Source organism: Pan troglodytes, chromosome 19 (genome assembly GCF_028858775.2).
Source record: "Pan troglodytes isolate AG18354 chromosome 19, NHGRI_mPanTro3-v2.0_pri, whole genome shotgun sequence".
NCBI lineage: Eukaryota > Metazoa > Chordata > Mammalia > Primates > Hominidae > Pan > Pan troglodytes.
The window spans coordinates 28,991,578-29,007,903 of record NC_072417.2 but is presented as its reverse complement, the minus strand read 5'-3'; the positions used below and the strand labels follow the sequence as shown (position 1 = coordinate 29,007,903).

Genomic DNA, 16,326 nt, shown 5'->3' with positions numbered 1-16,326 from the left:
CACCTGGGAGACCTGATGGGCACACCCCATCCCCTCTGGGCCCAGAGCTGTGTCCTGTGTGCTAGGCAGGCTGCCTATAAAGGCGAGAACTTCTACATTTGCAGCAGGATATTGGAAAGGAGCAAAGGAATCCTGGAATTAATGTTACTCTTAGACTCCAGAGTGGGCCATGGTGCAGAGGCAAAGGAAATCACTGTGGCCGGGGCAGTGGCTCACGCCTTTGGGAAGGCCGAGATAGATGGATTACCTGAGGTCAAGAGTTTGAGACAAGCCTGGCCAACATGGTGAAACCCCATCTCTACTAGAAAAATACAAAAAAATTAGCTGGGTGTGGTGGTGTGTGCCTGTAATCCCAGCTACTCAAGAGGCTGAGGCAGGAGAATCGCTTGAACTCAGGAGGTAAAGGTTGCAGTGAGCCGAGATCACACCGTTGTACTCCAGCCTGGGCAACAAGAGCAAAACTCTGTCTCAAAAAAAAAAAAAAAAAAAAAGCACTGGAAAGGAGCATTGGAAAGGAGCAGCACGACAGCTGCACAGGAACTCAGAGACTATAATTTAGCAATTTTCAAGATTGCCTTAAAAGCCCTTGGAGTTCATAGGACTTCCCACTCTCATGAGAACTCTAGTCCCCAAGGAAATCTTTTTCTTCCCCCTCCTCCTGTCATTTATTTATCTTGGACAGGGAACAGAGCTTGAATGCTGAGTCTAATCTGTGAGGAAATGATTTCAGAACAAGGAGTGGAAGAGGAGATGGATTTAAGAACATTATCACTGAAACTGAATCTCACCCAGAATTTTCTGAGCTTCTAAAAGCAAGCAAACACAGCTTTTTAGCTCTCCCAACTTTCCATGGATGCCTGTAGTCCACACCCCTGGTCTTCAGAAAAATCCCTTGCAGCCCAAGAAACATCTTGAGGTGGTGTTTTGGGGTCATGGGTCTTTGGACCAGACTTTGTCTCTGAACTGGCAGTTCTCACACTTGTTTGCAGATGAAGCATGATGTTAAAATGCAGCTTCCTGGGTTCTCTCCCAGAGATCCTGATACAGAGGGTCTGGGATGGGTCCCAGGAATCCAGTGTGTTTAACTGGAGCCCAGGGTCTAATGCCCACAGCTGTGGAACACTCTGAGAAGCCCTGTTCCAGGATGAACCCTCTCCTCCTGGGTGTGAGGAGGGAGTCTGAGTAGCTGGAATCCCTAAATGGTCTTCCAGAAGCCCCCAGGCCATGTTCTTGTCCTAAGAGTCAGAGTGGTACTGGCCAGAGATACTCTCATGTTGGCTGACTGTGGGCAGTGAGGCCAGGACGGGGCCATGCCACCCTCTTCCCCTCCACGGTCGGCCAGTGGGAGTCAGCAGGTAACCCTGGGCACAAACCTCTGGAGGACATGGCACCAGCTGCAGTTGAAGGTCAGGTCTGAGGACATGCAGGCGTCACAGCTCCTATGCTGCAGGCAGGCTGCAAGAGAGAAGGCAGTGGCTGCTCAGCACTGAGCCTCTCCTTGGGCTCCAAAGGGTGCAACTCTGAATTCCTGGTATTTACAGAACTATGGAGCCCCTGACTTTGAGGAGACCTTTAAGGTCATTAATGCCACCTCCCTTGGTCCAGTCCAGCCCCAATTCCTAACTTCTTTTTTTTTTTTTTTTTTTTAAGGGATGAGGTCTCGCTGTGTTGCCCAGGTTGGTGTGTGATGACCTGATCATGGCTCACTATAGCCTCGAACTTCTGGGTTCAAGTGATCCTCCTGCCTCAGCCTCCCCACCATCTCTCCCTCCCTCCCTACCTACCTTCCTTTTTTCCTTCTTCTGTCCCTCACTCCCTTGTTCCCTGCCTCCCTCGCTTCCTCCCTCCCTAGCTTCCTTCCTTCTCACTAGAAGGTCAGGCCCTAAACTGGGTGCTGGGGATTCAGCAGTGAGACCTAGTCCCTGCCTTCTTAGGGCTTAGACTCATATGGGGACACAGACACTAAACAGATAATCAAAAATCACTACAGAATTAGAACTGTCATGAGGTCTATGACGGCAAATCACAAGGTGCTGTAAGTGTGTACAAAGGAATCTCACCTAGTTGGAGACATTATACTTTCAGGTGTGTATCCCACAGTCAAAGGGTTGAAAGGGATTTTTTAAAGGTCAGAGCATACAAAGTAGCAGGTATGTAGGATGAACAAGGCTAGAATCTACTGTATAACATGAGGACTGTAGGTAATAAAATTGTACTGTATGTGGAGTTCATGCTAAATGAGTAGATTTTAGCTGCTCTTGCCACAAGAACAAAAAATCTAAGGGAACTGTGAGATGATGGATATGTTAACTGCTTCATCATGGTAACCATCTCACTGTCTATATGCATCCCATAGCATCATGCTGTATACCTGAAATATGTACAATAAAAGTTATTGTTTTAAAAGATGCTCTGGTTGCCCCCAGTGCTTGTTGGGGGCACTCACTGCCCACTCCTGATGTTCGGTCCATGGGGAGAAAACAGCTCTCCTGGGAGAGAAGAAGTCAAGGCAGAAAGGTCCCATGTGCAGAGCCGAGAGGGGAACGGCCCAGACGTGGTCCCAGCAGCAGCCAGAACTGCTACCAGGCTGCACAGAGTGAAGGGGCTGGAATTAGTACGAATGAAGAGGGAGCGACAGCTGGGGCCCAGCCTGGGCAGGACAAAGCCAGAGAGCAGAGAGATTAGTGGGACCAGGTTGCTGGAGGGTGCGTGAACCCTTCTGGCACAGGCCAGGCACAGGAGCAGCAGGGCAGGGGGCGCAGTAGGCACGGGGGCTGGATTTAAGAGCTGTTCACTTGCAATCCAGTGCTACTCACTTTAATGAACCAGATGACCTCTGAGCGGTAAGTAGCTGTCACAAAGCCCGTATATTTGATTGCAAAGAGAGACAGGCACTCACCCAGAACAACTGTGTGCAGAAGGGCTTATCTTATAAGCAACAGAACAGAACACCTTGATAGCCACAAGAAGTGACAACTAACAACAGAAAAATGACCACTCATTTGATCAACATTGCATGCGTTTCTTCCTGTGTGAGTTCTCATGTGATCCATTAACTCAGGAGCCAATGTGCATTACATGGAGCCCCAGCAAGATGGCAGCTGGGAACCAGCCCTGGGTGAGTGGGAGAGAGGCTGCATGGGCACAGTGTGGCCACCTTCAGTCACTCTGGGAGGGACTGGCAGTGGGTGGCACTGTGTCCTTTTGTCTGCCGTGGTGTTGAAGGCCCTGGGAGAGTGGATGGAAAGAGCCATAGGCAGGAAAGAAGCAGGGGCTGCCCTGTGCAGGAGGATGAGCACTCTCTGGCTCTTTTGTTCCCTGTGTATCCAGAGGGTCTGGAACAGTGCCTGGCACATGGTATGTCGAATCAATATATAAGTGCTCTTGTTATCCCCATTTTATGGAGGAGGGAACTGAGGCTTGGAGAGAGTCGTGGAGCTGACAGTGAGAGGTCTGGGTTTGAACCAAGGTCTGTTTGAACATAGAGATCGAGCTCTTAGCCTTGAGGTTTCACTGTGGGTTTCCCCTGCCCCTTCCTCAGTTCTCACTCCCACCCCAGGCCACTTTTTTATGGGTCTCTCCTAGAAGAGGGACCAGGAGGGACCAGCTACAGAATGCGATGGCTTGGAGATAAGCCACTCACCCCTCTGAAGTAATCTGGACAAGTCCTTCCCACACCCAAATGGTAAGGGAGAAGCCAGGGGATACAGAGAGTTTTCTCCCTATCTGGCTTCCCAGGGGCTCAAATCACAGCCTTGATAGCATTACCCCTCCTTCACCAGCTGCTTCCAGGTGGGAGCCCTGCCCTTGCCTTTCCCAGTGACTTTGGAGGCCCCTTAAAAGACTCCAGTCAAACTGGCCACAGAGAAACTCCTGGGATCCTCCTGGGGTATTCATAACACCTACTGACCTTTATTTCTCGTCAACATTTCAGATGGCCTGAATGCTATTAAATGCTCACAAAATTCACCGGAGGGGTGAGAAGTACCTTAAATGTACAGTGTCCCAGAAATGCATTCCCAAAACATTTCACTGCTTCCACCCAGGCAGTCAGCCCTGCCCTTGGATGTCCTTGCTCCTAAATGCAGTTTTATCCACATCATAGAGCCTGAGGTTTGCTCTCACCAGTCCTCGAGGAACCCTGGTTCTCAGGCCCTGAGCCTTCTGCCCCGATGGAGAGTGATAGGGTTGGGGTATGGCTGTGACCCCTAAAGTGTCCCAGCCCTGTGACCCCCCTGGTGTCTGAGTCCTTTCTGTTGTCCAGGGAAAGACACCTGCTGAGCCCTGTCTGAGACATGGCCTAGCATTTGAGAAGATCCTCCCTCCTTCTCTTCCTCTTCCTTCTCCACCCCCTGCTCTCAGGACCTCCAAGGAAGAGGAAGCAGGGGTAAAGAGAGGCAAGAAATGCCACTGAAGACCGGGCATGGTGGCTCATGCCTGTAATTCCAACACTGGATATGGTGGCTCACGCCTGAAATCCCAGCACCAGGCGTGGTGGCTCACACCTGTAATCCCAGCACTTTGGGAGGCCGAGGTGGGTGGATCACTTGAGGTCAGGAGTTCAAAACCAGCCTGGCCGACAGAGTGAAACCCTATTTCTATCAAAAATACAAAAATTAGCCGGGCATGGTGGCGGGTGCCTGTAATCCCAGCTACTTGGGAGGCTGAGGCAGGAGAATCACTTGAACCTGGGAGATAGAGATTGCAGTGAGCCGAGATCACACCACTGCACTCTAGCCTGGGCAACAGAGTGAGACTGTCTCAAAAAAAAAAAAAAAAAAAAAAAAGAAGAAGAAGAAAAAGAAGAAATGCCACTGAGGCAGGGAGAAGGCCATGGCTTCAGCAGGAAGCTGGGGGCACCACAAGATGGGAGAGGAAATGAAGACCTTCATAAAACAACAAGAAGGAAGATGCTGTCCTCCTTCCCGCAGTCTCAGCTGTCCCAGCCCCATCCCGAGGAGCATCCACCGCGGATCCTGTGGGCTCCACAACAGCAGGTGGCTGCCTTCAGCATGGGTGAGTGGGGTGCAGAGGGCCAGGGTCCCATGGTTTATGGAGGCCACCTGCTAAATCCCTCCATTGCCTCCTGCCTGTGGACCGCAGCATCACCTCCTCTAAGGAGAATACAATGACAAACTGAGGCCCATCTAGTTCCTGGATCACCTTTTCTGGGGGCTCAGTCTAGGCGTTCTCAGAGGTACAGCTTTCCCGGGTTTCAGTTATGTGGGAATAACAATAGCTGTCCTAGATCAAGCCCTAACCCCCACCCCAAACCCAGAATGGACCCATCAGTGTCAGAGCTGCGGCTGATGTGCTCAACTCCACCTAGGTGGTTCTCACCCTTACCCTATCTCTGGGAGGGAGGTGGCATCAGGCTCGGGTTACAAAAGAGAAATGGAGGGCCCTGAAAAGTTAGGTGGCTGCACAAAACAGGAGTCAGTCATGGGCCTGGGACGTGAAGCCAGTCTGCTTGACTCCAGAGCTCTTTCCGGGATGGTGGAATGACCCCTACTCACTCGGCAATGGGGTGAACTCCACGGCCGACATGCTGGTGACCTTGCTGGGGTCCAGCTCTATGCGGTGGTATTCAAAGATGCTCCTTCGCCGAGATTCTGAAACAGAGGCAGAGCCTGTTGTCAGGAGCATATCACAGGCAGAGGGCATCGAGGCCTCTTCCCGGACAGTCTGACAGGTCAGCCTGCTGCACTGAAGGCAGTAAGTGCACCCAGCAGCCTGGGACAATGATGTTGGCGCTGCTGGAGACAGGGACAGGTGCGGACCTGGAGAGGAGAGTGTTGTGGTGTGAGGCTAAGTGACTCAACGCAGAGTCCTGGCTGCTCTTGGGGGCAGGACAAATGGGATCCCATGCTTGCTTCTCCTTGCCTCTGTGCCTTCACAACTGCTATTCCCCTGACCCAAGATGTTCTTCCACCCCTTCTTCCTGTCTAGCTCATCCTTGCAGATCTAGCTCAAGGGCCACTTCCCCTGAGCAGCCCTCCTTGGCCAGCTCCCTCCTCTGCCTGGCTCAGGCCAGGTGCCCCCCTCCCACTGCACTCACCACACTATGTGGACATGAGGGTCTATTTGGAGGCTGGGGATGTGTGAGACCATGATCATCTGGTCCTGAACCTCGCTGAGTGCTCTGTGAATGTCTGCAGATGGACAGGCTGACTTTTGCATGTTGCTGTCCACCATCCACCTCACCCCTCCTGGACAAATCCCCCAGCAAGGCTCAGGGCTTGCAGCCAGGCTCAAGTCCTACTTTGGTCCCTGCAGAAACTTCTCACAGGACCTCAGAGTCAGGAGATCCAAGTTCGTTCTAGTTCTGCTCACGACTTGCTGGATAACCTCAGGCAAGTCATTTGGACCTCAGTTTCTTGTCTGTGGAGTGGAAAGACAGAAACACCTACCACAACACCCTTGGGAGGAAAAAGCTGGAACTGTAGATGAAAGCCTTCTTTTTTAAAATGACAATCTGAGGTGCTCTGATACTTCTCTCTAGGCCACGATACCCACCCAGGAACCATGACTTGGGGTTGGTTTTCTTCAATTTTGAAAGGCAGGCAGCCCAGCCAGGCATGGTGGCTCATGCCTGTAATCCCAGCACTTTGGGAGGCCGAGGCAGGTGGATCACTTGAGGTCAGGAGTTCGAGACCAGCCTGGCCAACAGGGTTTTTAGTAGAAACCCTGTCTCTACTAAAAATACAAAAATTAGCTGGGTGTGGTGGTACACGCCTGTAATCCCAGCTACTTGAGAGGCTGAGGCAGGAGAATCGCTTGAACCTGGGAGGCAGAGGTTGCAGTCAGCTGAGATTGTGCCACTGCACTCCAGCCTGGGTGACAAGAGCAAGACTGAAAAAAAAAAAAAAAGAGAGAGAGAAAAAGAAAGAAAGAAAGAAAGAGAAAAAGAATAGAAAGAAAAGAAAGAACAGAAAGAAAGAAAAGAAAGAAAAAAGAATAAGAAGCAGACAGCCAGGAATTGAGCTTTGAGAATGAGTTACCCCACAAGAGGAAAGAACCACTCAGTGTTTGGTCCGCCCAACACCCTTTCGTCTTCTGGAAACAGCAGCATTCCCCTTGGGGTACTGTGCCTGGCCCATTCCTACAGGTGGACTGAACCACAGCTGCCGTCTTCTTCCATGATCCTGCCTCTCTGGCCACGCTGTGATTGTTCCAGGCCTGGGTATCGGCTGTGAGCTGGACCAATCAGAGACCTCCCCTGGGACTTTTCAACTGTAACCAAGAGGCCTTTTGCTGTCTGGTAATGAAGCTGAGAAGATGCAGGCTCAGAGCCTGTGAATGGCCACAGTACCGGGCTCATGGGGAAAGGCAGAGAATGAAACCACCTCATGGAGAGAAACAGGAAGTGCTGGTATGTTCTGGGCCCTGGGGTTCCAGGACCTGCCCCACTATTCAGCTCTTCTTTTGGTTCTTTGGGCTACTTCAGTATCCTCCGTGCACCCCCCTTTTCCATTTAAGCGAGTTTGAATTGGGTTTTCGTCACTAGAAGTAGGTGGGGACATACGTTTCTCGCTCGGCTGAAGGTGGTTTGGAGGAAAATTTCCCAAGGTGGCAGAAGACCTGAGTAGGGGCATCCACAAAGGGGTGGGCGTCCTGTGCCACTGCTGGGTGCCCCACCCCCACATCCCCTCCTATGTAAGGAATCTAGAGGAGCTTTGTCCATGGTTCACATAGTATCTCGTTATTTATTTACTTACTGAGACTGAGTCTCACTCTGTCACCCAGGCTGGAGTGCAGTGGGATGATCTCGGCTCACTGCAACCTCTGCCTCCCAGGTTCAAGCAATTCTCCTGCCTCAGCCTCCCGAGTAGCTGGGATTACAGGTGCCCACCACCACACCTGGCTAATATTTTGTATTTTTGGTAGAGAGGGGGTTTCACCATATTGGCCAGGCTGGTCCCAAACTCCTGACCTCAGGTGATATGCCTGCCTCAGACCCCCAAAATGCTGGGATTACAGGTGTGAGCCACCATGCCTGGCCTGTATCTCATTATTTATTTATCCTTAACGTTGGAATTAGTCCCTCCTACTTAACCCGGGACTGCGCCCCCGTGGGTCTGGCACCAAAGCATGCTCTCTTCCCAACACAATGCCCTGCTGCAGGACACTTCAGCCCCTGAAACATTCAAGACCTTGGAATGTCATTCCATGCAGTGAAAAGAAGACTGCTCTGGCATTGGTGTCAGTAAAGATTCCCTGGAGCTGAGCAGCATCTACATCCCTGAGGCCTATGTCTGAAATGCTGGTGCCCCCCACTCCCATGCCACTAGGAGGGTGCACCTGCTACCCACAGGCCAGATGCTGCTCCAGGCCGAGTGGAAAGGGGAAAGCAGATGGGGGCACTGATGAGAGCATGGAGGAAAAGAAGCTCGGCCCCCGGAGGGTGACCACACAAGGAGAGGAGGCTTAGGGTTGCCGCAGCTGGGCAGACAGGCTCTGCCCTTACCGCCTGTGTGACCTTGGACAAGGGACTCAGTGAGCCGCATCCACACATGGGGCTGGTGATGCCATGCGAATGGTGTTGTCCTGAGAATTAAGGGAGACACTCAACGCACAAGGACCCCAGGAGCCCTCGAAGCATGTGAGCCCCTTTTCTCTCTGCCCCGACTGCTTTTTTGCTGTTCTTCTCATGGCTGAGACTCTAGGGCATTTTCAGCCTCTTCTAACCCCTCAAAGTCCACCTTAAGCAATGTTTATAAACTTGAACATGAGGAGGAAGGATGGCATGCATTGCTTTCTCTTTCCTGTCCTTACTCTGTCTTTCTCCCTCTGTCTCTCTCTCTCTCTAGGACGGCATATTTCTTGTCAGCAAGTCTGATGGGTCCCCCAGTTCCCCGCTGCTGTGGAGAGAGAGGAGGCCCACAGAGGCGGCCTGACCGCGGTACTGTGCTGGCACTCCAGACGCCCTGTTCCCACCCGTCATCCTGCAGGCCTCTCCTCTCTTCTGCTGCCCCCACAGTCCAGGCTGCCTGCTTCTCCTGCTGTGGATGCCACTGCCCCCACCCTAGCTTCCCCTTGTTTCTTCCTGATTACTGTTTCTTGCTTTTACCACCACTGGAGAATGAGGTCATGGGAGCAGTGGGGGACGGCAGTGCTCAGGTGGTGAATGGACTGGGGACCCTGGAGACTGAGGTGAATTTCCCACGCCCCCTCTGAGGGCTGCTCAGAGAGTACTTATCTTGGAATCCATCTCCCCGCAACACACACCCACTGACTCCCATGGGGAGAGGCGGTGGAGAGGACTTTAGCCTTGGTCTTCCTTTCCTACCAGGAGGATGACAGCTCTAGCCCTGCAGCTCCTTCCTTCGCCCGACTCCTGCACTGGAGCCGGATGGTTTAGAATGAGATCCAGGCCTCCTCCCACGTCTCCCTCCCTTCCTTCCATCCCAGGCAGATCAGGGAACTTGCTCCTCCTCAGGAAAGCAGCTGGACAGAGTGGGTGGGATGAGGAGTCCAGGTGGTCCCCAAGGCGAGCACTGCGCAGGTGTGGGCTTTATGAGAGAGGAGATGAGCTACAGCTGCAGAGACTCAGACATATCAGGTTGAGAGAGCAAGGGAGTTAAGAAGTCAAGTTGGCTGTACACCTGTAATCTCAGCATTTTGGGAGGCCGAGGCAGGTGGATCACTTGAGGTCAGGAGTTTGCAACCAGTCTGGCCAACATGGTGAAACCCCGTCTCTACTAAAAATTTAAAAAATTAGCCAGGCGTGGTGGTGAGCACCTGTAATCCCAGCTACTTGGGAGGCTAAGGCGGGAGAATTGCTTGAACCCGGGAGGTGGAGGCTGCAGTGAGCTGAGATTGCACCACTGCACTCCAGCCTGGGCAACAGAGTGAGACTCTATCTCAAAAAAAAAAAAAAAATCAAGTTGTCTTGCCATTCATTCATAAGTGGGGAAACTGAGGTTCAGACAGATTAACCCATAGACGGATACAACTTTGTATAGCACTTTACTTTTTCATTTATTTATTTATTTAGAGACAGGGTCTCGCTCTGTCACCCAGGCTGGAGTGTAATGGCGCAATCACAGTTCACTGCAGCCTTGACCTCCCAGGCTCAGTAATCCTGCCTCAGCCTCCCAAGTAGCTGGTATTACAGGCACACCCCATCATGCCTGGCTAATTTTTGTATTTTTAGTAGAGATGGGTCTCCCTGTACTACCCAGGCTGGTCTCCAACTCCCGGGCTCAAGCAATCTGCCTGCCTCGGCCTCCCAAAGTGCTGAGGTTCTAGACATGAGCCACCACACAGGCCACATCTCTTTACAATTTACCAAGCCTAGCCATTAAGTAGACGGAAAACATCTACTTAAACGAGAAAACTACAAGAGCACAGCGCCACCATGCAGCACATTTGTTGACTCCTTCAGCATGTTGGTGCAGACACCTGCTCTGTGCAGGGGCTGTGCTGAGTGCAGAGCACTCCGTGAGCTCGCAGCCTTGCAGGTTCCCTGGAGCTGCACCATCTCATTTCCCCTTACAACTTCCTGAGGTGCACAGACAGACATCGCTGCTCTCCCCACTTTACAAAGGAGAAAAGTGAGATCGGAGAGGGGACGTTATTTGCCCAAAGCCACACAGTCTTTGTTTTAAAATCAGAGGCTAGACTTTTAAAAAACCTCAGGGCTGGAAGCCACTGTGGCTCCAGAAAGTCACCAAAGTTGTGAGTGCAGATAAATATTTAACAACTGCCTGGGGGCTGGGGTGCAGGTAGGGGCAGAGGAGTCCTGAATTGCTGTTGTTGCCAATTTCTGTGGTGTAAATACTTCCACGGTAGCTGACTTCCAGCTACCCTTTCAAAAAAGTTACTGAACATGGAGTTAGGAAGAGACATGTTCAGTTGCCTCTAACCCAGCTGCATACATGATCTCCAGCACACCCCTGCTGAGAGCTTCCTGATTTGTGTTTCTAAAAGAGTCAAAGGGAAACATTTACATTTCTTTCTTTTTTGTTTTGTTTTGTTTTGTTCGAGACAGGGTCTCACTCTGTTGCCAGGCTGGAGTGCCGTGGTGCAATCACGGCTCACTGCAGCCTTGGCTTCGTGGGCTCAAGTGATTCTCCCACTTCAGTCCCTGCCCCCAGCTCCACCTCCCCCACCAAAGGCTCATGCCCTGGTAATTTTTTTTTATTCTTTGGTAGAGACAGGGTCTCCCTATGTTGCCCAGGCTGGTCCCAAACTCCTGGCCTCAAGCAATCCTCCCGCCTCCAATTCCCAAAGTGCTGGGGTTACAGGCGCGAGCCACTGCGTCAGGCCACATCTCTTTACAATTTACCGAGCCCAGTTGTTTATTTAAAAATAAAAAAATTTATTTAAAAATTACGGGCACAGTGGCTCATGCCTGTAATCCCAGCACTTTGGGAGGTCAAAGTGGGCGGGTCACCTGAGGTCAGGAGTTTGAGACCAGCCTGGCCAACATGGTGAAACCTCATCTCTATAAAAATACAAAAATTAGCCAGGCATGGTGGCACGCGCCTGTAATCCCAGCTACCCGGGTGGCTGAGGTAGGGGAATCGCTGGAACCCGGGAGGCAGAGGCTGCAGTGAGCCGAAATTGCACTATTGCACTCCAGCCTGGGCGACAGAGAAAGACTCCGTCTTAAAAAATATATATATATATACACACACACACACACATATAATTAAGCCAAAATCCAAAAGATGGAATGACTGTGTGTTTGTCTCCTAAAGAACCCTAAGTCTGAGACAGGAGACCCCGTGGCAAGCCTCGTGAATATCAGGCAGTAACTGCCAGGTGTCTACAGAGTCACTGTGGCTCTAAGAGGAGGGAACCCTCCATGGAAAGCTGAGGTGGCGAGGGGTCCACAGAGCCCCGCACACGCATGTGCACACCCCAGCCCTCCAAGACACACACACACCTGCACATGAGCACATACTCATATGCACACACATATGCGACCCTTTGACACAAGAAAGACCCTTTGCCAAGCCCGAGTGGGATCTGACAGAGATTGGAGGATGGGCACCTTTTTGTAATTCACATGCCCAGAGGTGGCACCAAGGCCACCTGTGCTGCAGGTGCCCCTGAGTGATGCCAATGGCTATGAGAAGGTGGCCTGGGCTCTGAGTAAGCCTGGGGGCCTGGGAATATCTAGATGAGGATGGAAAGTTTGAAGCAGACTTTCACACACCATCCCCACTCATTACTCCCAGGGGCCATCTCTCCTTCCCCTTCAGCACCAAAATGCAATGGGATCAAAAATAAACATGAAACTCCAAGTCTCCCATGTCCTGACTTCCAGGGTGCCTGAGGCCATAGGTTCTAGAGTCCAATGTCAACCTTTCTTGCTTCAACTGCCTCATACTTCAAGACTCAGCTCAAATGACGTCCCCTCCTTGAAGACTTCCCCCACTCTCAGGCAAAGTGACTGCCCCCCGACCCAGCCCCACTCTGAGTCTACAACTCCCTGAGCAATGTCCAGTGTCCCCCATTACATCGCTTGGTCAATATCTGCTCTCCTGGCCACTCCCGCAGCCAGACCACAAGCTCCGCTAAGACAGAGTCTGCATGGAATTTATCTCTGTACCTCATCCCCTAGCACCAGGCCTTGCACTTAACAGGACCTTAAGAAATGACTGTGAGTGAATGAATGGGTTACAAATAGTCATGAAAACCTCAGCAACTTATAACGTCAGCCCACAGCCCAAAGGAAGCACGCCCTTCCTCCCCAGCCCACCACAAATTACTGCCATTCTCAAAAGGACAACCCTGAAAGACCACAGTAAACCAGATATGCCCCCTCCTAAGCTAGAGCCCAAAGCGGGAGGAGAGCTGGCTTTCAGGATTTCTCCACCTGCAAGGCTGCAGGGCAGAGCTTTCCCTCATCAGAAGGAAGGGGAAATGGGAGGGACAAAGGGACTCAGGGTGGGGCACGGATAGAGACTCGGACTTTTCAAGGGAACTGAGTTCGAGGATAGAGACACAAGTGGCAGCCAGGGAAGGCAAGTCTCCTAGGAACCTCACACCAGGCTCTAGGGATGGGTTTCCCCACCATCCAGGCTGGGGGGTAGAGTTGGGGATGTGCCCCAAGCATGGGTGCAGCCAGGGACGCCAGCTGTCCTCTGAAAATACAGTCCTTCCAGCGGAGTCGGGGAGGCTGAGTGGTGGCAGAAAGGGGGATGAGGGTGGGGGGTGGAACTATATCTCTAATTGAAACTATTTGCTCACTTCAACTGCCAGCTTGTACTTGTTCGAGTGTGGGTTTGGTGATATTTTTATTTTTTTAATAAAAGAATCCTTACGCCCCCCCCCCCACCTGGGTTATTTGTTTTGGATTGTTTCACCAACATCTGGAGCTTGCCCAAGACAATGACTTCCATCTCCATGACCAACAGATCCTTTCTGGAACCAAGACGCAGGCTGCCCCAGAGCACCATTTCTGGCAGTTTAAGGCGTTCTGTTTTATCTCTGCTTCCAGGCATCAAAGATTCAGAAATACTCAGGTCCAGACTTGGCAAACACTGCTGCCCAAACAAGAAATGTTTTTGTTTTTTGTCTTTTTTTTTGGGGGGGGGGGGGGTTGTGTTTTGTTTTTGTTTTTGTTTTTGAGACAGGGTCTTGCTCTGTCGCCCAGGCTGGAGTGCAGTGGCACAATATCAGCTCACTGCAGCCTCCACCTCCCGGGTTCAAGCAATTCTCCTGCCTCAGCCTCCCGAGGAGCTGGGATTACAGGTGCCCGCCACCACACCTGGCTGATTTCTGTATTTTTAGTAGAGACGGGTTTCACCATCTTGGCCAGGCTGGTCTCAAACTCCTGGCCTCAAACGATCCACCCACCTCAGCCTCTCAAAGTGCTGGGATTACAGGCGTAGCCACCATGCCTGGCCCCAAACAAGTAATGTTAATGGTTCAAGTGAGAGGTTTGCATGTCCCTTTGTGTTTCAATGCCAGATGCCCATGGGAGAGTGCTGGCTTGGCCAGAAGAAGTTAGGAGATGACAGGTCGATCCACAAACTCCCACCTGGAATGGGTGGTTACCGTATAAAAAAATCTAAGAGGTTGGGTTGGGAAAAAGTCTTCATGCATTCTTTTGTTCCTTGGCTCATGTGATTATTCATTCAATAATCACGAGTGGAGCCCCAGCAGGGGACCCTGCCCCACGGGGGAGAAGTAGGGGGGTCCCTCAGCATTGAAGCAAAGCAGAAAAAGGTAGAGAAAGAAGAGGCCAGAAATGACTCAGGGAGCAGAGTAGTGGGAAAAACAGAAGTGAGAAGGGAAAAGAGGGAAGGATGGGCCCCCAGATGGATTAAAAACTTCCAACGAAGGGCACTTTAAAGGATCCTTTATCAGAAAAGGCAAAATCGGCCAGATCCTCAGCTTCTCCCTGCACCCACTTCCTCACGTGGCTGCCCCTAGATCCCTTCTGTAGCCAGCTCTGGGACCCACCCCTCCCTTACCTGCAGCCTGGCAGGAAGGTACACACAGCTCAGGCCCTGACATATATCTGGACTCAAGTCTGCCTCGGAAAGGACAGGAAAGTTCCGGTAAAGGAGGAAGACCAGCATGTTGGGGCCATCCGAGGCCATTCGGGGCCAGCCAAGGGGCAGGCTACATTCTGGAGCTCTTTGTAAGAAAATCCTCACTAACTGATCCCACTAATTCAGAATCCCTGTCAGTTTCAGTGTTGGCCATGCTAAAGTTGCTTTTATGCTAACCATGAAATAAAGAGTTTCTTAAGCAAATGAACAGAGGAAATAATATTGACTTCTGGCGGTCTCCCCAGCCATATAGCGGATACACTGTCCTGTGTGTTTTGAGTGCCTCTGCAAACAGATGCTGCTAATTGCACATGACTTTTCTTTTCACCAAAGATGCTTTGCAGACTCTGCTGAAAAGCCTGCGGAAGAGTTTATACGAGGAAGTACTGGTAAGAACTCTTGTGGTTTTCAGCCTCTTGTACCCTCTCCCCCAGGAGTGAGGCTGTGAAGAGTCCTCCTCATCGCACCTCCCATCCCCTTCGCTAGCAGGGGTGGGGAGGAAAGTGTTTAGAACCTGGGGGAGGAGAGTTTTCCCCAGACAGGGTTCAGTGGCTGAGGATTCCTAAATAGTGAGGAATCAAACTCCCCTCCTCACACTGCCCCAGGCAGGGAGCAGTCAAACCTGGGCACAAGGACAGTGACGCCACCCATTCTGTATGATCAGGTGGGCTTGGTCAATAGGATTATCCATGGTGATCATAGGGTCTACAGACCAGATGGCTCTTCCTGAACTTGTTTCCTTTAAGACATGATCATTTGGGGTTTACTATTACCTGCAGCTCAATCTAATCCAAACAAATTCCCTGCTTGCCGGATTGAATGTGAGACCCAAAGTCATCTGACCCCTTAGCCACATAAAAGCCATTTCTCCCCAGGAGCAGAGGCTGTGGCCCATTTTAAACCCCAATGAGGGCCATGGATACTGTCCCAAAAAAACGCATGGATGTGAACATGTTCCACTTGCATTTCAATACTCCACATACAGGCCTTGCACGGTGGCTCACATCTGTAATCCAGTGCTTTGGGAGGCCAAAGCCGGAGCATGGCTTGAGCATAAGAATTCAATACCACCCTATTTTATTATTTGTCTTTACAAATAATAAATAAATAAATAAATAAATAAATAAATAAGCTGGGCATGGTGGTGCACACCTATAGTCTCAGCTACTCAGGAGGCTGAGGCAGGAGGATCGCTTAAGCCCAGAAAGTTGAGGTTGCAGTGAGCTATGATTGTGCTACTGCACTTCGGCCTGAGCGACAGAGCAAGACCCTGTCTATAAAAAAAAAAAAAAAAAGGCCAGGTGCAACGGCTCACACCTGTAATCCCGGCACTTTGGGAGGCCAAGGTGGGCGGATCACCTGAGGTCAGAGTTCAGGACCAGCCTGGCCAACATGGTGAAACCCCATCTCTGCTAAAAAATACAAAAATTAGTCAGGCATGGTGGCGGGCACCTGAGGCAGGAGAATTGCTTGAACCCAGGAGGTGGAGGTTGCAGTGAGCCGAGATTGCGCCATTGTACTCCAGCCTGGGCAACAACAGTGAAACTCCATCTCAAAAAAAAAAAAAAATCCATATACAATTTTAAGATTCCCAGACTTCCTGAATTTTATGCCTGTTCCTGTAAGCTAAAAACCTCTGACAAAAAGGGATGCAATTTCCAAAACACTCAACTCCCAAACTCAAGTGGTGTCAGACCCCTGTTCTCACCTAGAGTCACAATAGAGCAGAGGACAAGGTCTATGCTATGTCCATTCCCTTCAGCGGTGCCCTAACCCCAGCAACTAGGTCCACTTTCTTGTAGTTACTCATTTT

At 51.1% G+C, this 16,326-nt stretch overlaps 1 protein-coding gene and 1 long non-coding RNA gene across 6 annotated transcripts in view; one reads left to right on the top strand and one right to left on the bottom strand.

Moving 5' to 3' along the window:
* LOC129137761 (uncharacterized) overlaps positions 1-15,268 on the top strand; it is a 40,365-nt gene extending 25,097 nt beyond the window's left edge. The window contains exons 5-6 of one of the 3 annotated variants that reach the window (XR_008540543.1): positions 4,363-5,016; positions 8,811-15,268. This is a non-coding gene — a long non-coding RNA (uncharacterized LOC129137761). Of the gene's footprint in view, positions 1-4,362; positions 7,373-8,810 lie in introns of those variants that run through there. The other 2 variants (XR_008540542.2, XR_008540541.1) reach the window with 2 other exon arrangements.
* PLXDC1 (plexin domain containing 1) overlaps positions 1-16,326 on the bottom strand; it is an 84,305-nt gene that overhangs the window by 14,990 nt on the left and 52,989 nt on the right. For all 3 annotated transcript variants that reach the window (XM_016930789.4, XM_063798627.1, XM_063798626.1), the window contains 2 exons: positions 5,517-5,612; positions 1,374-1,455 (listed from right to left, as the gene is read on the bottom strand). In XM_016930789.4, coding sequence (XP_016786278.1) covers positions 1,374-1,455; positions 5,517-5,612 — 178 coding nt within the window. The remainder of the gene's footprint in view (positions 1-1,373; positions 1,456-5,516; positions 5,613-16,326) is intronic.